The sequence below is a fragment of the Mesoplodon mirus genome (genome assembly GCF_964341445.2).
Source record: "Mesoplodon mirus genome assembly, chromosome: 6".
NCBI lineage: Eukaryota > Metazoa > Chordata > Mammalia > Artiodactyla > Ziphiidae > Mesoplodon > Mesoplodon mirus.
This window is the reverse complement of record NC_138982.1, coordinates 72,227,499-72,253,407: the sequence shown is the minus strand read 5'-3', so window position 1 is coordinate 72,253,407 and position 25,909 is coordinate 72,227,499. Positions and strand designations below refer to the sequence as shown.

The window sequence follows — 25,909 nt, the reverse complement described above, 5'->3', positions numbered from 1 at the left end:
TGCTTTTTGGCCTTCCGTATGTCTTCTTTGGAGAAATGTCTATTTAGGTCTTCTGCCCATTTCTTTTTTTTTTTTTTTGCGGTATGCGGGCCTCTCACTGTTGTGGCCTCTCCCGTTGCGGAGCACAGGCTCCGGATGCGCAGGCTCAGCAGCCATGGCTCACGGGCCCAGCCGCTCCGTGGCATGTGGGATCTTCCCGGACCGGGGCACGAACCCGTGTCCCCTGCATCGGCAGGTGGACTCTCAACCACTGCGCCACCAGGGAAGCCCTACACTAAAGTCTTTAATGCATTGAGATGACTTTTGTGTGTGGTGTGAGATAGTGGTCTAGTTTCTTTTTTTTTTTCTTAGCATGTGGCTGTCCAGTTTTCCCAACACCATGTTTTAATCTAAATTTATTTATTTATTTATTTTTGGCTGCGTTGGGTCTTCGTTGCAGTGCATGGGCTTCTCATTGCAGTGGCTTCTCTTGTTGCGGAGCACAGGCTCTAGGCACACGGGCTTTGGTAGTTGTGGCACAGGGGCTCAGTAGTTGTGGCTCGCGGGCTCTAGGGCACAGGCTCAGTAGTTGTGGCGCACGGGCTTAGTTGCTCCGTGGCATGTGGGATCTTGCCAGACCAGGAATCGAACCCGTGTCCCCCTGCATTGGCAGACGGAGTTTTAACCACTGCACCACCAGGGAAGTTCCCCCGTCACCATTTATTGAAGAGACTGTCCTTTTCCATTGTACGCTCTTTGCTTCCTTGCCATGAATTCATTATCCATATATGTATGGGTTTACTCCCAGGTTCTCAGTTATGTTCCATTGACCTATGTATCTGCTTTTCTGCAAACATAATGCTGTTTTGATTATTGTAGCTTTATAATATAGTTTTAAATCAGAGAGTGTGATACCTCCAACTCTGTTCTTTTTATCAGGATTGCTTTGGCTGTTCAGGGTCTCTTATGGTTTCATGTAAATCTAAGACTTTTTTATTCTATTTTTGCGAAAAATATCCTTGGGACTTTGATAGAGATTGCATTGAATCTGAAGATTGCTTTAGGTAATAGAGACATTTGAACGATGTTATTTCTTCCAATCCATGAGCACAGAACACTTTTCCACTTATTTGTCTCCTCAGGCAAGGGAAACACAAGCAAAAGTAAACAAATAGGATTACATCAAACTAAGAAGTTTCTGCACAGTAAAGGAAACCAGCAACAAAATGAACAGGGAACCTACCTAATGGAAGAAGATACTTGCAAATCATATATCCAGTCAGGGGTGAACATCCAAAATATAGAAAGAACTCACAACAACAACAACAAAAATAAAACAACCCCCAAATGGGTATAGGACACTTTCCAAAGAAGACATAGATGGCCAATAGACACATGAAAAGATGTTCAACGTCACAAATTATTAGAGAAATGCAAATCCAAACCACAAAAGTCTATTTCTCTTAAAGTCTATGTCTCATGTAAGTATAGCTCCCCAGCTTTCTTTTTATTTCTATTTGCATGGAGTATCTTTTTCCATCCCCTCACTTTCAGTCTATGTGTGTCTTTAGATCCGAAGTGAGTCTCTTGTAGGCAGCACATATATGGGTCTTGTTTTTGTATCCATACGGCCACTCTTTTTTTTTTTGAAAACAAACAACTTTTTATTGAAGTATAGTTGATTTACAATGTTGTATTAGTTTCAGGTGTACAGCAAAGCGATCTATATATGTATATATTCTTTTCAGATTATTTTCCATTATAAGTTATTATATACAAAATATTGAATAGAGTTCCCTGTGCCATACAGTAGGTCCTCATTTATCTATCGCCCTATGTCTTTTGATTGGAGCATTTAGTCCATTTACTTTGAATAATTATTGATGTGTATGGTCTTATTGCCATTTTATTAATTGTTTTGACGTTGTTTTGTAGTGCTTTTTTCTTCCTTTCTTCTTCTTTCATTCTTTTGTCTTGGGATTTGATGACTATCTTTAATGTCATGTTCAAATCCTTGCCTCTTTTTTCTGTGTGCATCTATTATAGATTTTTCTGTTTGTGTCTATCATGAAGTTTATATACAGTGATATATTGTTATATGTGATTGTTTTAAGTTGCTGATCTCAAATCTCAAATGCATTTAAGAACCCTACAATTGTACTCTCCTCCCCTTATGATTACTGTGTTTGACATCATATTTTACATCTAAGTATTTTGTGTATCCCCAAACTGCTTACTGTAGATACAGAGGATATTATTACTTTTGGCTTTTAACCTTCCTACTAGCTTTGTACATGGTTGATTTTCTATCTTTACTGTAGACTTTTTAAATCTGTCTCCTAAGGCAAAGGAAACAAAAGCCAAAATAAACAAATGGGACCTAATTAAACCTAAAAGTTTCCAGACAGCAAAGGAAACCATCAACAAAATGAAAAGACAACCTACTGAATGGGGGGAAATATTTGGGAATGACATGACCAATAAGAGGTTAATATCCAAAATATATAAACAGCTCATACAACTCAATAGGAAAAAGCAAACCACCTGATTGAAAAACGGGCAGAAGGAACAGGATAGAAAGCCCAGAGATAAACCCACGCACATATGGTCACCTTATCTTTGATAAAGGAGGCAGGAATGTACAGTGGAGAAAGGACAGCCTCTTCAATAAGTGGTGCTGGGAAAACTGGACAGGTACATGTAAAAGTATGAGATTAGATCACTCCCGAACACCATACACAAAAATAAGCTCAAAATGGATTAAAGACCTAAATGTAACGCCAGAAACTATCAAACTCTTAGAGGAAAACATAGGCAGAACACTCTATGACATAAATCACAACAAGATCCTTTTGGACCCACCTCCTAGAGAAATGGAAATAAAAACAAAGATAAACAAATGGGACCTAATGAAACTTCAAAGCTTTTGCACAGCAAAGGAAACCATAAGCAAGACCAAAGACAACCCTCGGAATGGGACAAAATATTTCCAAATGAAGCAACTGACAAAGGATTAATCTCCAAAATTTATAAGCAGCTCATGCAGCTCAGTAGCAAACAAGCAAAGAACCCAATACAAAAATGGGCAGAAGACCTAAATAGACATTTCTCCAAAGAAGATATACAGACTCCCAACAAACACATGAAAGAATGCTCAACATCATTAACCATTAGAGAAATGCAAGTCAAAACTGCAATGAGATATCATCTCACACCAGTCAGAATGGCCATCATCTAAAAGTCTAGAAACAATAAATGCTGGAGAGGGTGTGGAGAAAAGGGAACACTCTTGCACTGCTGGTGGGAATGTGAATTGGTACAGCCACTATGGGGAACAGTATGGAGGTTCCTTAAAAAACTACAAATAGAACTACCATATGACCCAGCAATCCCACTACTGGGCATATACCCTGAGAAAACCATAATTCAAAAAGAGTCATGTACCAAAATGTTCATTGCAGCTCTATTCACAGTAGCGCGGAGCTGGAAACAACCTAAGTGTCCATCATTGGATGAATGGATAAAGAAGATGTGGCACAGATATACAATGGAATATTACTCAGACATAAAAAGAAACGAAATTGAGCTATGTGTAGTGAGGTGGATGGACCTAGAGTCTGTCATACAGAGTGAAGTCAGTCAGAAAGAGAAAGACAAATACTGTATGCTAACACATAGATATGGAATTTAAGGGAAAAAATGTCATGAAGAACCTAGGGGTAAGACAGGAATAAAGACACAGACCTACTAGAGAACGGACTTGAGGATATGGGGAGGGGCAAGGGTAAGCTCTGACAAAGCGAGAGAGAGGCATGGACATATATACACTACCAAATGTAAAACAGATAGCTACTGGGAAGCAGCCGCATAGCACAGGGAGATCAGCTCAGTGCTTTGTGACCACCTAGAAGGGTGGGATAGGGAGGGTGGGAGGGAGGGAGACGCAAGAGGGAAGAGATATGGGAACATATGTATATGTATAACTGATTCACTGTGTTATAAGGCAGAAACTAACACACCATTGTAAAGCGATTATACTCCAATAAAGATGTAAAAAAAAGTTTATACAACTCTCCTCAATACTCTGTAATAACGTATATGGGAACAGAACCTAAAAAACAGTGGATCTATGTATAACTGATTCACTTTGCTGTACACCTGAAACTAACACAACGTTGTAAATCAACTACACTCCAATAAAAATCAATTAACAAAAATGGGCAGAAGAGGTGAACAGACATTTTTCCAAAGAAGACATAACAGTCGGGCAACAGGCACATGAAAAGATGCTCAACATCACTAACCGTCAGAGAAATACAAATCAAACCACCATGAGATACCACCTCACACCTGTAAGAACACCTAACATCAAAACGACCACAAATAACAAATGTTGGCTAGGTTGTGAAATAAAGGGGACCCCCGTACACTGTTGGTGGGAATGTGAATTGGTGCAGCCACTGTGGAAAACAGTGTGGAGGTTCCTCAAAAAACTAAATAGAATTACCATAGGATACAGCAATTCCACTCCTGGGTATACATCCAAAGAAAACAAAAACACTACTTTGAAAAGATACATGCAGCTGAATGTTCGTGGCAGCATTATTTATGACAGCCAAAATATGGAAACAACCTAAGTGTCCATCAACAGATGGACAGCTAAAGAAGATGTGATGTGATACATATATGCATGTGTGTGTCTGTGTGTATGTATATACTCAGCCATAAAAAAAAGAGTGAAATTTTGTCATTTACGACAACATGGATAGACTTGTAGGGTATTATGCATAGTGAAATAAGTCAGACAGAGAAAGACAAATACTGTTATGTTATCACTTAAACATGGAATCCAGAAAATAAAACAAACTAGTGAATATAACGAAAAAGAAACAGATTCACAGATATAGAGAAGAAACTCGTGGTTACAGGTGGGGAGAGGCAAGATGGGGTAAGAGATGAAGAGGTATAAACTACTATGTTTAAAGTAATTAAGCTACAAGGATATATTGTACAACACAGGGAATACAGCCAATATTTATTTTTTGGCCGTACCCCGCAGCACACGGGGATCTTAGTTCCCTGAACAGGGACTGAACCCGGGGCCCCTGCAGTGGAAGCATGGAGTCTTAACCACTGGACCGCCAGGCAAGGGTCCATAGCCAATATTTTATAATAACTATAAATGGAGTATAATCGTTAGGAATTGTTCATCATTATCTTGTACACCTGAAACGTAACACTGTAACTCCATTATACCTCAAGTTTTAAAAAACTAAAAAAAAAAACCCGACAATGACATATCACTTCATACCTGTTAGAATGGCTTTTATCAAAAGGCAAGAAATTAAAAGTGTTGGCGAGTACGTGGAGAAAAGTGAGCCCTCCTGCGGTGTCGGTGGGAATGTAAACTGGCACAGCCACTATGGAGAACGGTATGAAGATTCCTTAGAAATGCAGGAATAGAACTACCATATGATCCAGCTATCCCACTTCTGAGTATTTATCCAAAGTATATGAAAACACTAACTTGAAAACACTTATGCACCCCCATGTTCATTGCAGCATTATTTACAATAGTCAAGGTATAGCAACAACCGCAGCGCCCATCAACCAATAAATGAATAAAGAAGAGGTGAAACACAATATATACAATATAGACACAGCCATAGGAAAAAAATAAAACCTGGCCATTTGCCACAGCATGGATGGACACTGAGAGTATTATGCTAAGTGAAAGAAGTCAGCTAGAGAAAGCCAAATACCATATGATTTCACATAGATATGGAATTTTAAAAAAAACATACAAAGTAAATGAACAAACCACACCAAACAAAAACAAACATGTAGATACAGAGAACAGAGTAGTGGCTACCAGAGGGGAAAGGGTGAAATGGATAAAGAGGATCAACTCTGTGGTGACTATACAAACTAAATCTTTGTTGGTGAGCATGCTGTAGTGTGTACAGAAGTAGAAATATAATGTTGTCCATATGAAACTTATATAATGTTATAAACAAATGTTACCTCAATAAAAAATAATTTTTAAAAAAGATATACATATAGCAATGATTAAAATGACTCTTCGTGGAATTTAAGTTCCAGTTATGGAGGGAAGTGAAGAACTGATAGTTTAAGTTTCACTGAAAAGATGAATTTTTCCAGAAGGGCATAAGCATTGATGGAGTTTGGATATGTAAAGGGCTAAGCTAGAAAGTTAGGAGGTAGCCACTACTCTGAGAATAAATCTTTTAAATTGTGATTACAGAGGGGGTCACAATTTGGAGTAATTGTTACTGAGCCACGTTCATTTGCCTCACACACAGAAAGCCCAACTCTGAGATAGAGAGGTTTGCAGCAGAGAAAGGGTTTATTCACAAGGCAGTCAAGCAAGGAGAAAGGAGAACAAATCTCAAATCCATCTCCCCAAAGGCCAGGGGCTAGGGATATTTACTGGATAAAGAATTAGGGTGGCCTGAGGTGCAGGGAGTGTGGGGAAAGGTGACTGGAAAGGAGAAAAAGATCGGGTCGGGACTTCCCTGGTGGCACAGTGGTTAAGAATCCGCCTACCAAAAAAAAAAAAAAGAATCCGCCTACCAATGCAGGGGACATGGGTTCGAGCCCTGGTCTGGGAGGATCTCACATGCCTCGGAGCAACTAAGCCCTTGAGCCACAAGTACTGAGCCTGCACTCTAGAGCCTGCGTGCCACAACTGCTGAGCCTGTGTGCCACAACTGCTGAAGCCCACGCTCCTAGTGTCCGTGTTCCACAACAAGAGAAGCCACCACAATGAGAGGCCTGCACACTGCAACGAAGAGAAGCCCCCGCTCACTGCAAACAGAGAAAGCCCGCACGCAGCAACGAAGACCCAATGCAGCCAAAAATAAATAAATTAAATAAATAAATACATTTTAAAAAAAGATGTATCGTTATTCTCGGCAGGTGCAACTAAGCTACGTGCTCCTTCAGAGGATGCATGTTCAGAAAACGGCGACATTGGCATATTCTTAGGGTGGAGGTTTTGGCCCTCTGACATCAAATGGCCACCGATCAGACACTCTCGCATGCCCGAGGGGAGAGGCGGTTGTCCCAACCAGTCTTAACCAGCTGAAGTTCAAACTGGACAACTGACTCCAAGTTCCAAAAAAACAACTCGGGCAAACATCTTAAGACTCTTACATCAGAGGTACTTATCCATAGGGGTCGTGAAGAGGCCTTGTAGCTTACTCTTTAGGCTACATCATGCTTGGGGGATATGCAAGTTTTTGTAAAAACAGTTAAAGTGAGCTTGACCAGCGAAGGCAGTTTACAGTTTACTATTTACTAATTAAGTTATAGTCTAATGGATGTAACTGATGACTACCATATAAGTTTCATAATGACAAGGTAAAAGAGTATGAGTCAATGAGGTAGGAGGGAGGACAAAATTACTGAAGAGGAAGAGAACTGAGAAGCCAAGATGTGGGGGGAGGAGGGATCCATGACAATATTAAACTCACCACAAACTACAGCAGATGTGCAATGAGTGAGAATTACAGTGAATCAAGGGCGAAAGTCTTCAAAGACTGTGATAGAGACATTTGCTACACATACATTTGATAAGTGACTGGTAGTAGTATGACTGAACCCCAATGTCTTTAAACAATATTTTGTTTATTTACAGAATGTGGTAATACTATGAAGGCCATAGAGAGAGGGATGAGATAGAGAGTAAGTGAAGAAACCATTCCAAACAAAATGGTCAGAAATGCCCTTTTCAAGAAAGTGCCCTCAGAGTTGGTCTTTGAAGAACGAACCAGCACTGCAAAAAGTTGGAGGAAAAGTTAAAACCTAATTTTTTTAAGTAAAAAAAAAACCAAGAAGATGGGAATATTTCAAAGAATTAAATATAATATTGGCTAATAAGCATGTGAAATAAATGATCCACCTTGACTGGCAATCAGAAATGCAAAATGAAAACACAATGATATAGCATTTTACTACACCAGGTTGGAAAACAGTTAAGAGTCTATCAATAAGAAATGTTTACAAGGATGTAATGAAATGGAAACATACTCCGCTCACAGGAGTTTAAACTGTGAAAAACATTTTGGGGAAAAAAAAGAGGAAGGCGTTACCTATTAACATTTTTTGAATCTTTTTTTATAATTTTAAAATTTATTCATTTCTTTGTTTATTTATTTATCTATTTACTTATTTTTGGCTGTGTCTGGTCTTCGGTGCTGCATGCTGGCTTTTCTCTAGTTGAGGCCAGCAGGGGCTACTCTTGGTTGCAGTGCGCGGGCTTCTCATTGCAGTGGCTTCTCTTGTTGCAGAGCACAGGCTCTAGGCACAAGGGCTTCAGCCGTTGTGGCGCACGGGTTTTGCTGCTCTGCAGCATGTGGGGTCTTCCCAGATCAGGGATCAAACCCATGTCCCCTGCATTGGCAGGCAGATTCTTAACCACTGCGTCACCAGGGAAGTCCCTACCTATTAACTTGAAAAGACACACACAGGACCAATTATAGTAATTCACTCTTAGGTGTATGCAATAAATGTATGAGTTAAGAGTTGATGATTTAAAAACAGAGAAGTCTGCATTGGATGCCTATATCTAACACAAACTTGGTACATATTTAAGTTTTGAAACCTCACTTGACCACTCTGAGCTTCAGGTGTTGTGAAAAGTAAAAAAGGTCATTTTTTTTTTCAGAGAGGGCAGGAAGACACTTTTGCAGGTCATAGATAACTTTTACGGTTTTGATTGTGGTGATAGTTTCACGAGTGTATTCTTATCTACAAACTCAAGTTGTTTACATTAAATGTGTACAGCTTTTAGTACATACCTTAACTACTGCGCCACCAGGGTCCTGGCGGCGCAGTAGTTAAGAATCCGCATGCCGGGTTCGAGCCCTGGTCCGGGAAGATCCCACATGCCGTGGAGCAAATAAGCCCATGTGCCGCAACTACTGAGCCTGCACTCTAGAGCCCAAGAGCCACGACTACTGAGCCTGCGTCCCACAACTACAGAAGCCCGTGTGCCTAGAGCCCGTGCTCCACAACAAACAGAAGCCACCGCAACGAGAAGCCTGTGCACCGCAGCGAAGACTAGCCCCCGCTCGCTGCAACTAGAGAAAGCCCGCACGCAGCAACAAAGACCCAACGCAGCCAAAAGTACATAAAAATAAAAAATTTTTTCAAAACAAAGATCAGGGCTTCCCAGGTGGCACAGTGGTTGAGGGTCCGCCTGCCGACGCAGGGGACACGGGTTCGTGTCCCGGTCCGGGAAGATCCCGCATGCCGCGGAGGGGCTGGGCCCGTGAGCTATGGCCGGTGAGCCAGCGCGTCTGGAGCCTGTGCTCCGCAACGGGAGAGGCCACAACAGTGAGAGGCCCGCGTACCGCCAAATTAATTAATTAATTAATTTAATTTAATAAATGAAGATCATTTTTTAAACCTCAGTAGAATGGTTGGCATATAATAAATACTGAATAAAACAAGTTAATTATACTGAGATTGTTTTAATTTGATAACAGCTTTTATCTTCAGGAAGGAACTGCCACAAATATTTGACTATTAAGACAGAGCTTTACCTAAACATATATGAGTATTTTCCATTTACTCCTGAAATGAAAGCACAAGCATTAAAGGAATTTCATGGAACGTTTAGATAGGTCCGTTTTATGTTGCCAGGGGGGTGGTCTATTTGAGTGGTTTTTTTCTCTAGAATGCCTGAAATCAAAGGAAAATATTAACCTTAAAGGTGACTAATAGTTAAAGTTCCATTTTCGGTGTATCTTTTTATCTCTAAGAATGAAGTACACGAGTATTCTGGCCCCCGGAGGACTTTAACAGTAGCTTTCTACCAACCACAGCCCCGGCTATTGGGCAGCACAGATACCGCGAGGTCTACGGGGCGGAGCCTTGGAGGGGGCGGGGCTTCGCGTGACATTTTGCGACTAGGATTTCACTGGCTTCACGGGCAACATCTTTCGCTGTCTGTTGCGTAGACGAATCGGCGTGACGAGCTGAAGATTCGAAGGCGCCAGGCCCAGCCCCGCGCCAGACGCCGTTCCCCTAGAAACCTGAACTGCAGGACCAACTGCAGGAGGCGGCCCCGGAGCTCCGAGGACTCGTCCCGTATCGCGCCGTCCTGCCGTCGCCGCATCGCGCCGCCCCGCCCCGGCTTGCCTCAGCCGTCGTCGAAACCCGTCACAGCGTGCAGGATCGAGCGCCTCCTCGCCCTCTGCCAGGCCCCGGGGGCGCCGTCCGTCGGTCGAGGTCATGGGCAAACGGCCCCGCAGGCCCAGTGCCTACCCTGCGGACTGGTGGGGACCGCAGACCGAAGGACCCGGCCCCGCCAAGCGCCGCCGAACGGAGGAGCCCGAGGACCCCGAGTCCGAGTCCGAGGCGGCGCCCAGCCTGGACAACCTGACGGGACCTCCGGCCGCGGACGCGCTCACTTCCGTAGTGGTCCTGCCCGCCGGCTGTGCCCTGCACCTGCCCCTAGATGGCGTCGACGTGCTGCTGGCGCCCAAGCCCACGTCCGTGCTGCAAGTGTCTCTCGGAGATCACATGCTCATGCTGGTCCCCGAGGCCCTCCTGGGCTGGGGCGTGGAAGGCCCGTGGGGACAGGGCCTGCAACGGGCCGCTTTCCTGAGCGCTCCAGGGGAGTACATGGCCCGGGAGCCGGGATTCTTCTGCGCAGCTGTCCCAGAGATCGCCCGCCAAGAAGAGGCCAACCAGGAGGAAGCAGACGCCGAGCTCCTGCCGCCTGGGATGGAGGCTGAAGCCGGCTCCGTCGCTGAGCTCCGCAGCCCCACCGCAAGGGTGTCGGGACCCAGCGCGCAGGGCTTTGTCCCAGAGCCCCGTCCTCGGGCGCCCAATCCTACTCCAGAGAAACGCTCTCCTCACCACGACGACAACCTGCACTTGCACCTTCGGGAGCTCTCCCTCGACTCACCACTCCAACCTCTACCTCCCTCTCCGAGTCCGGGTCCTCACGAGCGCCCCCAACGCCCTTACCGTCCTAAGCGCGAGGCCCAGAGATGTCTGTTCCCGGAATGAACTGCACCCCGGGGTACACACACACACACACACACACACACACACACACACACACACACACACACACATTCTGGCTACCATCCAGGAGGCCCAATGGATTTCCTGGCGTCTTTTACACTGAATGTCCTACAACCTGGAAATTAAGCATCTCGTGGGCCAACAACTCCTTTTTCCCTCCAGACTGGCTATAGTAGCAGGAGAAGAGGTCAGGAAAAGAAAGCAGACTCTAGACCTCATCTTTGAAATGGAAAATCTGCCCAGGGATACCGGACAATGTGTGTTCAGACGTCTGGACTTCTTTACAACATCATTCTCAGGCCTATCCATTCCCGCTCGTTTGCATTGGTTATTTTCTCTCAAATTCTTCTCTCTCCAGCACCATACCCTATTGCTACCCTATTTCTCCCCAAACCAATAAATAACTGGATTTCTCATGTTATATGTTTTCCCATGCATTTATGAAGATTTTTAGCCATGGCTTTTCTCTTTCTTGGTGTTTTGAGCTGCTCTCCTGGAAAGTTGCAAAATAGTATGATGGTTACTATACATAATTGTATGATGTTTGTTCATAGCTTCCTCTTAACCTGAGGAAGTTCTCTTCCAGTCAAGTTCACTTTTCATTATGAATAAATGCTGGATTTTATCAGATGTTTTCAGCATGTATCAGGATATGCATTTCCTTTTTAAATCTCTTCCTCCGGTTATTTTGACTCAGAGACTGATGTAAAATGTTTGCATTCCTGCTATTCCACATTATTCATACCTTTGACATTCTACCCCGAGTTTTTTCTTTTGTAAATCAAACCTCTAACTCTTAAAACATTAATTTAGGGGCCTCCCTGGTGGCGCAGTGGTTAAGAATCTGCCTGCTAATGCAGGGGACATGGGTTCGAGCCCTGGTCTGGGAAGACCCCACATGCCGTGGAGCAACTAAGCCCATGAGCCACAGCTGAAGCCCACGCACCTACAGCCCATGCTTCGCCACCAGAGAAGCCACTGCAGTGAGAAGCCCGTGCACCTCAACGAAGAGTAGCCCCCGCTCACCGCAACTAGAGAAAGCCCGTGTGCAGCAACGAGGACTCAACGCAGCCAAAAATAAATAAATAAAAATTTAAAAAAATAAAACATTAATTAATTACCATATTTCTTTCACATTTTTACAAAAGAAATAAAATCTACAGGTAAAGCTGAAAACAAGATGGTTTCAGTTTTTTTAAACATCAATACTATTTATATTCACCAACATGCTTTACCATTTCCTCTCTACCTTTTTATTCTTATATTCCACTCTCAAAGTCTAGCCTCAATTTTCTTCTTGCTGAAGAATATACTTTAATAGTTCTTTCCACTATACCCTATGTGTAGTAAATTATCTTGGTTTTGTAAATCTCAACATGTTTTGTGTAGTACACTCTCATAGTCTTGTATATCTGAAAATTTTTATTATGTATTCATTCCTAATTCTAAAGTGTTATTTAAGTACTTTAAAGACATTACTCCATTGTTCTGCCATTTTTGATTGTTGTTGCAGGCAAGAGGTCTCTGCCAATCAAGTTGTTGTTCCTTTTATATTTGACTCAGCTGTTCATTAGCACATTTTTAAATTTTATTTTATTTTTCAATTGAAGTATAGTTGATTTACATTGTTGTGTTACTTTCTGGTGTACAGCAAAGTTATATATTTTTTCCATATTCTTTTACATGGTTATGGTTTATTACAGGATATTGAATATAGTTCCCTGTGCTATACAGTAGGACCTTGTTGTTTATCTGTTTTACACTGAATACATGATAGTTTTATATCTGCTAATCCCAAACTCCTAATTTATCTCTCCCCCACCCTCTTTCCCCTTTGGTAAACATAAGGTTGTTTTCTATGTCTGTGAGTCTATTTCTGTTTTGTAAATAACTTCATTTGTGTCATATTTTAGATTCCACATATAAGTGATATCATATGATATTTATCTTTCTTTGACTTACTTCACTTAGTATGATAATCTCTAGGTCCATCCATGTTGCTACAAATGGCATCATCTCATTCTCATTTATGGCTGAGTAGTATTCCATTGTATAGGTATGCCACATCTTTTTATCCATTCATCTGTAGATAGACATTTAGGTTGCTTCCATGTCTTGGGGTTTTTTTCATTTATTTATTTATTTATTTATTTATTTATTTAATTTTTGGCTGTATTGGGTTTTGTTGCTGCACGTGGGCTTTCTCTAGTTGCAGCGAGAGGGGGCTACTCTTCGTTGCAGTGCGCAGGCTTCTCATTACGGTGGCTTCTCTTGTTGCAGAGCACGGGCTCTAGGCACGCGGGCCTCAGTAATTGTGGCATGTGGGCTCAGTAGCTGTGGCTCGTGGGCTCTAGGCTAGCGGGCTTCAGTAGTTGTGGCACACGGGCTTAGTTGCTTGGTGGCATGTGGGGTCTTCCCAGCCCAGGGCTCAAACCTGTGTCCCCTGCACTGGCAGGCAGATTCTTAACCACTGCGCCACCAAGGAAGCCGCCAGTTGGCTATTTTAAATAGTGCTACTATGAACATTGGGGTGCATGTATCTTTTCAAATTAGAGTTTTCTCGGGATATTTGCCCAGGAGTGGGACTGCTGGACCATATAGCAACCCTTTTTAGTTTCTTAAGGAATCTCCATGCTGTTCTCCATAATGGCTGCACCAATTTACATTCCCTTCAACACTGTAGGAGAGTTCCCTTTTCTCCACACCCTCTCCAGCACTTATTATATGTGGACTTTTTAATGATGCTCATGCTGACCAGTGTGACGTGATACCTCATTGTAGTTTTGATTTGCATTTGTCTAGTAATTAGTGATGTTGAGCATATTTTCATGTGCTTTTTGGCCTTCCGTATGTCTTCTTTGGAGAAATGTCTATTTAGGTCTTCTGCCCATTTCTTTTTTTTTTTTTTTTTGCGGTATGCGGGCCTCTCACTGTTGTGGCCTCTCCCGTTGCGGAGCACAGGCTCCGGATGCGCAGGCTCAGCAGCCATGGCTCACGGGCCCAGCCGCTCCGTGGCATGTGGGATCTTCCCGGACCGGGGCACGAACCCGTGTCCCCTGCATCGGCAGGTGGACTCTCAACCACTGCGCCACCAGGGAAGCCCTACACTAAAGTCTTTAATGCATTGAGATGACTTTTGTGTGTGGTGTGAGATAGTGGTCTAGTTTCTTTTTTTTTTTCTTAGCATGTGGCTGTCCAGTTTTCCCAACACCATGTTTTAATCTAAATTTATTTATTTATTTATTTTTGGCTGCGTTGGGTCTTCGTTGCAGTGCATGGGCTTCTCATTGCAGTGGCTTCTCTTGTTGCGGAGCACAGGCTCTAGGCACACGGGCTTTGGTAGTTGTGGCACAGGGGCTCAGTAGTTGTGGCTCGCGGGCTCTAGGGCACAGGCTCAGTAGTTGTGGCGCACGGGCTTAGTTGCTCCGTGGCATGTGGGATCTTGCCAGACCAGGAATCGAACCCGTGTCCCCCTGCATTGGCAGACGGAGTTTTAACCACTGCACCACCAGGGAAGTTCCCCCGTCACCATTTATTGAAGAGACTGTCCTTTTCCATTGTACGCTCTTTGCTTCCTTGCCATGAATTCATTATCCATATATGTATGGGTTTACTCCCAGGTTCTCAGTTATGTTCCATTGACCTATGTATCTGCTTTTCTGCAAACATAATGCTGTTTTGATTATTGTAGCTTTATAATATAGTTTTAAATCAGAGAGTGTGATACCTCCAACTCTGTTCTTTTTATCAGGATTGCTTTGGTTGTTCAGGGTCTCTTATGGTTTCATGTAAATCTAAGACTTTTTTATTCTATTTTTGCGAAAAATATCCTTGGGACTTTGATAGAGATTGCATTGAATCTGAAGATTGCTTTAGGTAATAGAGACATTTGAACGATGTTATTTCTTCCAATCCATGAGCACAGAACACTTTTCCACTTATTTGTCTCCTCAGGCAAGGGAAACACAAGCAAAAGTAAACAAATAGGATTACATCAAACTAAGAAGTTTCTGCACAGTAAAGGAAACCAGCAACAAAATGAACAGGGAACCTACCTAATGGAAGAAGATACTTGCAAATCATATATCCAGTCAGGGGTGAACATCCAAAATATAGAAAGAACTCACAACAACAACAACAAAAATAAAACAACCCCCAAATGGGTATAGGACACTTTCCAAAGAAGACATAGATGGCCAATAGACACATGAAAAGATGTTCAACGTCACAAATTATTAGAGAAATGCAAATCCAAACCACAAAAGTCTATTTCTCTTAAAGTCTATGTCTCATGTAAGTATAGCTCCCCAGCTTTCTTTTTATTTCTATTTGCATGGAGTATCTTTTTCCATCCCCTCACTTTCAGTCTATGTGTGTCTTTAGATCCGAAGTGAGTCTCTTGTAGGCAGCACATATATGGGTCTTGTTTTTGTATCCATACGGCCACTCTTTTTTTTTTTGAAAACAAACAACTTTTTATTGAAGTATAGTTGATTTACAATGTTGTATTAGTTTCAGGTGTACAGCAAAGCGATCTATATATGTATATATTCTTTTCAGATTATTTTCCATTATAAGTTATTATATACAAAATATTGAATAGAGTTCCCTGTGCCATACAGTAGGTCCTCATTTATCTATCGCACTATGTCTTTTGATTGGAGCATTTAGTCCATTTACTTTGAATAATTATTGATGTGTATGGTCTTATTGCCATTTTATTAATTGTTTTGACGTTGTTTTGTAGTGCTTTTTTCTTCCTTTCTTCTTCTTTCATTCTTTTGTCTTGGGATTTGATGACTATCTTTAATGTCATGTTCAAATCCTTGCCTCTTTTTTCTGTGTGCATCTATTATAGATTTTTCTGTTTGTGTCTATCATGAAGTTTATATACAGTGATATATTGTTATATGTGATTGTTTTAAGTTGCTGATCTCAAATCTCAAATGCATTTAACAACCCTACAATTGTACTCTCCTCCCCTTATGATTACTGTGTTTGACATCATATTTTACATCTAAGTATTTTGTGTATCCCCAAACTGCTTACTGTAGATACAGAGGATATTATTACTTTTGGCTTTTAACCTTCCTACTAGCTTTGTACATGGTTGATTTTCTATCTTTACTGTAGACTTTTTAAATCTGTCTCCTAAGGCAAAGGAAACAAAAGCCAAAATAAACAAATGGGACCTAATTAAACCTAAAAGTTTTCACACAGCAAAGGAAACCATCAACAAAATGAAAAGACAACCTACTGAATGGGGGGAAATATTTGGGAATGACATGACCAATAAGAGGTTAATATCCAAAATATATAAACAGCTCATACAACTCAATAGGAAAAAGCAAACCACCTGATTGAAAAACGGGCAGAAGGAACAGGATAGAAAGCCCAGAGATAAACCCACGCACATATGGTCACCTTATCTTTGATAAAGGAGGCAGGAATGTACAGTGGAGAAAGGACAGCCTCTTCAATAAGTGGTGCTGGGAAAACTGGACAGGGACATGTAAAAGTATGAGATTAGATCACTCCCTAACACCATACACAAAAATAAGCTCAAAATGGATTAAAGACCTAAATGTAATGCCAGAAACTATCAAACTCTTAGAGGAAAACATAAGCAGAACACTCTATGACATAAATCACAACAAGATCCTTTTGGACCCACCTCCTAGAGAAATGGAAATAAAAACAAAGACAAACAAATGGGACCTAATGAAACTTCAAAGCTTTTGCACAGCAAAGGAAACCATAAGCAAGACCAAAGACAACCCTCGGACTGGGACAAAATATTTCCAAATGAAGCAACTGACAAAGGATTAATCTCCAAAATTTATAAGCAGCTCATGCAGCTCAGTAGCAAACAAACAAAGAACCCAATCCAAAAATGGGCAGAAGACCTAAATAGACATTTCTCCAAAGAAGATATACAGACTCCCAACAAACACATGAAAGAATGCTCAACATCATTAACCATTAGAGAAATGCAAGTCAAAACTGCAATGAGATATCATCTCACACCAGTCAGAATGGCCATCATCTAAAAGTCTAGAAACAATAAATGCTGGAGAGGGTGTGGAGAAAAGGGAACACTCTTGCACTGCTGGTGGGAATGTGAATTGGTACAGCCACTATGGGGAACAGTATGGAGGTTCCTTAAAAAACTAAAAATAGAACTACCATATGACCCAGCAATCCCACTACTGGGCATATACCCTGAGAAAACCATAATTCAAAAAGAGTCATGTACCAAAATGTTCATTGCAGCTCTATTCACAGTAGCGCGGAGCTGGAAACAACCTAAGTGTCCATCATTGGATGAATGGATAAAGAAGATGTGGCACAGATATACAATGGAATATTACTCAGCCATAAAAAGAAACGAAATTGAGCTATGTGTAGTGAGGTGGATGGACCTAGAGTCTGTCATACAGAGTGAAGTCAGTCAGAAAGAGAAAGACAAACACCGTATGCTAACACATAGATATGGAATTTAAGGGAAAAAATGTCATGAAGAACCTAGGGGTAAGACAGGAATAAAGACACAGACCTACTAGAGAACGGACTTGAGGATATGGGGAGGGGCAAGGGTAAGCTCTGACAAAGCGAGAGAGAGGCATGGACATATATACACTACCAAATGTAAAACAGATAGCTACTGGGAAGCAGCCGCATAGCACAGGGAGATCAGCTCAGTGCTTTGTGACCACCTAGAAGGGTGGGATAGGGAGGGTGGGAGGGAGGGAGACGCAAGAGGGAAGAGATATGGGAACATATGTATATGTATAACTGATTCACTGTGTTATAAGGCAGAAACTAACACACCATTGTAAAGCGATTATACTCCAATAAAGATGTAAAAAAAAGTTTATACAACTCTCCTCAATACTCTGTAATAACGTATATGGGAACAGAACCTAAAAAACAGTGGATCTATGTATAACTGATTCACTTTGCTGTACACCTGAAACTAACACAACATTGTAAATCAACTACACTCCAATAAAAATCAATTAACAAAAATGGGCAGAAGAGGTGAACAGACATTTTTCCAAAGAAGACATAACAGTCGGGCAACAGGCACATGAAAAGATGCTCAACATCACTAACCGTCAGAGAAATACAAATCAAACCACCATGAGATACCACCTCACACCTGTAAGAACACCTAACATCAAAACGACCACAAATAACAAATGTTGGCTAGGTTGTGAAATAAAGGGGACCCCCGTACACTGTTGGTGGGAATGTGAATTGGTGCAGCCACTGTGGAAAACAGTGTGGAGGTTCCTCAAAAAACTAAATAGAATTACCATAGGATACAGCAATTCCACTCCTGGGTATACATCCAAAGAAAACAAAAACACTACTTTGAAAAGATACATGCAGCTGAATGTTCGTGGCAGCATTATTTATGACAGCCAAAATATGGAAACAACCTAAGTGTCCATCAACAGATGGACAGCTAAAGAAGATGTGATGTGATACATATATGCATGTGTGTGTCTGTGTGTATGTATATACTCAGCCATAAAAAAAAAGAGTGAAATTTTGTCATTTACAACAACATGGATAGACTTGTAGGGTATTATGCATAGTGAAATAAGTCAGACAGAGAAAGACAAATACTGTTATGTTATCACTTAAACATGGAATCCAGAAAATAAAACAAACTAGTGAATATAACGAAAAAGAAACAGATTCACAGATATAGAGAAGAAACTCGTGGTTACAGGTGGGGAGAGGCAAGATGGGGTAAGAGATGAAGAGGTATAAACTACTATGTTTAAAGTAATTAAGCTACAAGGATATATTGTACAACACAGGGAATACAGCCAATATTTATTTTTTGTCCGTACCCCGCAGCACACGGGGATCTTAGTTCCCTGAACAGGGACTGAACCCGGGGCCCCTGCAGTGGAAGCATGGAGTCTTAACCACTGGACCGCCAGGCAAGGGTCCATAGCCAATATTTTATAATAACTATAAATGGAGTATAATCGTTAGGAATTGTTCATCATTATCTTGTACACCTGAAACGTAACACTGTAACTCCATTATACCTCAAGTTTTAAAAAACTAAAAAAAAAAACCCGACAATGACATATCACTTCATACCTGTTAGAATGGCTTTTATCAAAAGGCAAGAAATTAAAAGTGTTGGCGAGTACGTGGAGAAAAGTGAGCCCTCCTGCGGTGTCGGTGGGAATGTAAACTGGCACAGCCACTATGGAGAACGGTATGAAGATTCCTTAGAAATGCAGGAATAGAACTACCATATGATCCAGCTATCCCACTTCTGAGTATTTATCCAAAGTATATGAAAACACTAACTTGAAAACACTTATGCACCCCCATGTTCATTGCAGCATTATTTACAATAGTCAAGGTATAGCAACAACCGCAGCGCCCATCAACCAATAAATGAATAAAGAAGAGGTGAAACACAATATATACAATATAGACACAGCCATAGGAAAAAAATAAAACCTGGCCATTTGCCACAGCATGGATGGACACTGAGAGTATTATGCTAAGTGAAAGAAGTCAGCTAGAGAAAGCCAAATACCATATGATTTCACATAGATATGGAATTAAAAAAAAAACATACAAAGTAAATGAACAAACCACACCAAACAAAAACAAACATGTAGATACAGAGAACAGAGTAGTGGCTACCAGAGGGGAAAGGGTGAAATGGATAAAGAGGATCAACTCTGTGGTGACTATACAAACTAAATCTTTGTTGGTGAGCATGCTGTAGTGTGTACAGAAGTAGAAATATAATGTTGTCCATATGAAACTTATATAATGTTATAAACAAATGTTACCTCAATAAAAAATAATTTTTAAAAAAGATATACATATAGCAATGATTAAAATGACTCTTCGTGGAATTTAAGTTCCAGTTATGGAGGGAAGTGAAGAACTGATAGTTTAAGTTTCACTGAAAAGATGAATTTTTCCAGAAGGGCATAAGCATTGATGGAGTTTGGATATGTAAAGGGCTAAGCTAGAAAGTTAGGAGGTAGCCACTACTCTGAGAATAAATCTTTTAAATTGTGATTACAGAGGGGGTCACAATTTGGAGTAATTGTTACTGAGCCACGTTCATTTGCCTCACACACAGAAAGCCCAACTCTGAGATAGAGAGGTTTGCAGCAGAGAAAGGGTTTATTCACAAGGCAGTCAAGCAAGGAGAAAGGAGAACAAATCTCAAATCCATCTCCCCAAAGGCCAGGGGCTAGGGATATTTACTGGATAAAGAATTAGGGTGGCCTGAGGTGCAGGGAGTGTGGGGAAAGGTGACTGGAAAGGAGAAAAAGATCGGGTCTGAACGTCCCTGGTGGCACAGTGGTTAAGAATCCGCCTACCAAAAAAAAAAAAAAGAATCCACCTACCAATGCAGGGGACATGGGTTCGAGCCCTGGTCTGGGAGGATCTCACATGCCTCGGAGCAACTAAGCCCTTGAGCCACAAGTACTGAGCCTGCACTCTAGAGCCTGCGTGCCACAACTACTGAGCCTGTGTGCCACAACTGCTGAAGCCCACGCTCCTAGTGTCCGTGTTCCACAACAAGAGAAGCCACCACAATGAGAGGCCTGCACACTGCAACGAAGAGAAGCCCCCGCTCACTGCAAACAGAGAAAGCCCGCACGCAGCAACGAAGACCCAATGCAGCCAAAAATAAATAAATTAAATAAATAAATACTTTTTTAAAAAAGATGTATCGTTATTCTCGGCAGGTGCAACTAAGCTACGTGCTCCTTCAGAGGATGCATGTTCAGAAAACGGCGACATTGGCATATTCTTAGGGTGGAGGTTTTGGCCCTCTGACATCAAATGGCCACCGATCAGACACTCTCGCATGCCCGAGGGGAGAGGCGGTTGTCCCAACCAGTCTTAACCAGCTGAAGTTCAAACTGGACAACTGACTCCAAGTTCCAAAAAAACAACTCGGGCAAACATCTTAAGACTCTTACATCAGAGGTACTTATCCATAGGGGTCGTGAAGAGGCCTTGTAGCTTACTCTTTAGGCTACATCATGCTTGGGGGATATGCAAGTTTTTGTAAAAACAGTTAAAGTGAGCTTGACCAGCGAAGGCAGTTTACAGTTTACTATTTACTAATTAAGTTATAGTCTAATGGATGTAACTGATGACTACCATATAAGTTTCATAATGACAAGGTAAAAGAGTATGAGTCAATGAGGTAGGAGGGAGGACAAAATTACTGAAGAGGAAGAGAACTGAGAAGCCAAGATGTGGGGGGAGGAGGGATCCATGACAATATTAAACTCACCACAAACTACAGCAGATGTGCAATGAGTGAGAATTACAGTGAATCAAGGGCGAAAGTCTTCAAAGACTGTGATAGAGACATTTGCTGCACATACATTTGATAAGTGACTGGTAGTAGTATGACTGAACCCCAATGTCTTTAAACAATATTTTGTTTATTTACAGAATGTGGTAATACTATGAAGGCCATAGAGAGAGGGATGAGATAGAGAGTAAGTGAAGAAACCATTCCAAACAAAATGGTCAGAAATGCCCTTTTCAAGAAAGTGCCCTCAGAGTTGGTCTTTGAAGAACGAACCAGCACTGCAAAAAGTTGGAGGAAAAGTTAAAACCTAATTTTTTTAAGTAAAAAAAAACCAAGAAGATGGGAATATTTCAAAGAATTAAATATAATATTGGCTAATAAGCATGTGAAAAAAATGATCCACCTTGACTGGCAATCAGAAATGCAAAATGAAAACACAATGATATAGCATTTTACTACACCAGGTTGGAAAACAGTTAAGAGTCTATCAATAAGAAATGTTTACAAGGATGTAATGAAATGGAAACATACTCCGCTCACAGGAGTTTAAACTGTGAAAAACATTTTGGGGAAAAAAAAGAGGAAGGCGTTACCTATTAACATTTTTTGAATCTTTTTTTATAATTTTAAAATTTATTTATTTCTTTGTTTATTTATTTATCTATTTACTTATTTTTGGCTGTGTCTGGTCTTCGGTGCTGCATGCTGGCTTTTCTCTAGTTGAGGCCAGCAGGGGCTACTCTTGGTTGCAGTGCGCGGGCTTCTCATTGCAGTGGCTTCTCTTGTTGCAGAGCACAGGCTCTAGGCACAAGGGCTTCAGCCGTTGTGGCGCACGGGTTTTGGTGCTCTGCAGCATGTGGGGTCTTCCCAGATCAGGGATCAAACCCATGTCCCCTGCATTGGCAGGCAGATTCTTAACCACTGCGTCACCAGGGAAGTCCCTACCTATTAACTTGAAAAGACACACACAGGACCAATTATAGTAATTCACTCTTAGGTGTATGCAATAAATGTATGAGTTAAGAGTTCATGATTTAAAACCAGAGAAGTCTGCATTGGATGCCTATATCTAACACAAACTTGGTACATATTTAAGTTTTGAAACCTCACTTGACCACTCTGAGCTTCAGGTGTTGTGAAAAGTAAAAAAGGTCATTTTTTTTTTCAGAGAGGGCAGGAAGACACTTTTGCAGGCCATAGATAACTTTTACGGTTTTGATTGTGGTGATAGTTTCACGAGTGTATTCTTATCTACAAACTCAAGTTGTTTACATTAAATGTGTACAGCTTTTAGTACATACCTTAACTACTGCGCCACCAGGGTCCTGGCGGCGCAGTAGTTAAGAATCCGCAGGCCGGGTTCGAGCCCTGGTCCGGGAAGATCCCACATGCCGTGGAGCAAATAAGCCCATGTGCCGCAACTACTGAGCCTGCACTCTAGAGCCCAAGAGCCACGACTACTGAGCCTGCGTCCCACAACTACAGAAGCCCGTGTGCCTAGAGCCCGTGCTCCACAACAAACAGAAGCCACCGCAACGAGAAGCCTGTGCACCGCAGCGAAGACTAGCCCCCGCTCGCTGCAACTAGAGAAAGCCCGCACGCAGCAACAAAGACCCAACGCAGCCAAAAGTACATAAAAATAAAAAATTTTTTCAAAACAAAGATCAGGGCTTCCCAGGTGGCACAGTGGTTGAGGGTCCGCCTGCCGACGCAGGGGACACGGGTTCGTGTCCCGGTCCGGGAAGATCCCGCATGCCGCGGAGGGGCTGGGCCCGTGAGCCATGGCCGCTGAGCCAGCGCGTCTGGAGCCTGTGCTCCGCAACGGGAGAGGCCACAACAGTGAGAGGCCCGCGTACCGCCAAATTAATTAATTAATTAATTTAATTTAATAAATGAAGATCATTTTTTAAACCTCAGTAGAATGGTTGGCATATAATAAATACTGAATAAAACAAGTTAATTATACTGAGATTGTTTTAATTTTATAACAGCTTTTATCTTCAGGAAGGAACTGCCACAAATATTTGACTATTAAGACAGAGCTTTACCTAAACATATATGAGTATTTTCCATTTACTCCTGAAATGAAAGCACAAGCATTAAAGGAATTTCATGGAACGTTTAGATAGGTCCGTTTTATGTTGCCAGGGGGGTGGTCTATTTGAGTGGTTTTTTTCTCTAGAATGCCTGAAATCAAAGGAAAATATTAACCTTAAAGGTGACTAATAGTTAAAGTTCCATTTTCGGGGTATCTTTTTTTCTCTAAGAATGAAGTACACGAGTATTCTGGCCCCCGGAGGACTTTAACAGTAGCTTTCTACCAACCACAGCCCCGGCTATTGGGCAGCACAGATACCGCGAGGTCTACGGGGCGGAGCCTTGGAGGGGGCGGGGCTTCGCGTGACATTTTGCGACTAGGATTTCACTGGCTTCACGGGCAACATCTTTCGCTGTCTGTTGCGGAGACGAATCGGCGTGACGAGCTGAAGATTCGAAGGCGCCAGGCCCAGCCCCGCGCCAGACGCCGTTCCCCTAGAAACCTGAACTGCAGGACCAACTGCAGGAGGCGGCCCCGGAGCTCCGAGGACTCGTCCCGTATCGCGCCGTCCTGCCGTTGCCGCATCGCACCGCCCCGCCCCGGCTTGCCTCAGCCGTCGTCGAAACCCGTCACAGCGTGCAGGATCGAGCGCCTCCTCGCCCTCTGCCAGGCCCCGGGGGCGCCGTCCGTCGGTCGAGGTCATGGGCAAACGGCCCCGCAGGCCCAGTGCCTACCCTGCGGACTGGGGGGGACCGCAGACCGAAGGACCCGGCCCCGCCAAGCGCCGCCGAACGGAGGAGCCCGAGGACCCCGAGTCCGAGTCCGAGGCGGCGCCCAGCCTGGACAACCTGACGGGACCTCCGGCCGCGGACGCGCTCACTTCCGTAGTGGTCCTGCCCGCCGGCTGTGCCCTGCACCTGCCCCTAGATGGCGTCGACGTGCTGCTGGCGCCCAAGCCCACGTCCGTGCTGCAAGTGTCTCTCGGAGATCACATGCTCATGCTGGTCCCCGAGGCCCTCCTGGGCTGGGGCGTGGAAGGCCCGTGGGGACAGGGCCTGCAACGGGCCGCTTTCCTGAGCGCTCCAGGGGAGTACATGGCCCGGGAGCCGGGATTCTTCTGCGCAGCTGTCCCAGAGATCGCCCGCCAAGAAGAGGCCAACCAGGAGGAAGCAGACGCCGAGCTCCTGCCGCCTGGGATGGAGGCTGAAGCCGGCTCCGTCGCTGAGCTCCGCAGCCCCACCGCAAGGGTGTCGGGACCCAGCGCGCAGGGCTTTGTCCCAGAGCCCCGTCCTCGGGCGCCCAATCCTACTCCAGAGAAACGCTCTCCTCACCACGACGACAACCTGCACTTGCACCTTCGGGAGCTCTCCCTCGACTCACCACTCCAACCTCTACCTCCCTCTCCGAGTCCGGGTCCTCACGAGCGCCCCCAACGCCCTTACCGTCCTAAGCGCGAGGCCCAGAGATGTCTGTTCCCGGAATGAACTGCACCCCGGTGTACACACACACACACACACACACACACACACACATTCTGGCTACCATCCAGGAGGCCCAATGGATTTCCCGGCGTCTTTTACACTGAATGTCCTACAACCTGGAAATTAAGCATCTCGTGGGCCAACAACTCCTTTTTCCCTCCAGACTGGCTATAGTAGCAGGAGAAGACGTCAGGAAAAGAAAGCAGACTCTAGACCTCATCTTTGAAATGGAAAATCTGCCCAGGGATACCGGACAATGTGTGTTCAGACGTCTGGACTTCTTTACAACATCATTCTCAGGCCTATCCATTCCCGCTCGTTTGCATTGGTTATTTTCTCTCAAATTCTTCTCTCTCCAGCACCATACCCTATTGCTACCCTATTTCTCCCCAAACCAATAAATAACTGGATTTCTCATGTTATATGTTTTCCCATGCATTTATGAAGATTTTTAGCCATGGCTTTTCTCTTTCTTGGTGTTTTGAGCTGCTCTCCTGGAAAGTTGCAAAATAGTATGATGGTTACTATACATAATTGTATGATGTTTGTTCATAGCTTCCTCTTAACCTGAGGAAGTTCTCTTCCAGTCAAGTTCACTTTTCATTATGAATAAATGCTGGATTTTATCAGATGTTTTCAGCATGTATCAGGATATGCATTTCCTTTTTAAATCTCTTCCTCCGGTTATTTTGACTCAGAGACTGATGTAAAATGTTTGCATTCCTGCTATTCCACATTATTCATACCTTTGACATTCTACCCCGAGTTTTTTCTTTTGTAAATCAAACCTCTAACTCTTAAAACATTAATTTAGGGGCCTCCCTGGTGGCGCAGTGGTTAAGAATCTGCCTGCTAATGCAGGGGACATGGGTTCGAGCCCTGGTCTGGGAAGATCCCACATGCCGTGGAGCAACTAAGCCCATGAGCCACAGCTGAAGCCCACGCACCTACAGCCCATGCTTCGCCACCAGAGAAGCCACTGCAGTGAGAAGCCCGTGCACCTCAACGAAGAGTAGC

At 43.0% G+C, this 25,909-nt stretch overlaps 2 protein-coding genes across 2 annotated transcripts; both read left to right on the top strand.

The window, feature by feature from the left end:
- Positions 1-10,239: 10,239 nt before the first annotated feature.
- LOC309805965 (proline-rich protein 23C-like) lies at positions 10,240-11,022 on the top strand (the record flags this gene model as incomplete). Its single annotated transcript, XM_082624329.1, has 1 exon — positions 10,240-11,022. One exon carries the CDS (start codon positions 10,240-10,242, stop codon positions 11,020-11,022), a length of 783 nt encoding a protein of 260 aa, XP_082480455.1.
- A 13,090-nt stretch (positions 11,023-24,112) lies between these two features.
- On the top strand, positions 24,113-24,895 carry LOC309806598 (proline-rich protein 23C-like; the record flags this gene model as incomplete). The annotated part of the gene is made up of 1 exon (XM_082625484.1): positions 24,113-24,895. The coding sequence occupies one exon, from the start codon at positions 24,113-24,115 to the stop codon at positions 24,893-24,895; it is 783 nt and encodes a 260-aa protein (XP_082481610.1).
- Between the last annotated feature and the right edge of the window lie 1,014 nt (positions 24,896-25,909).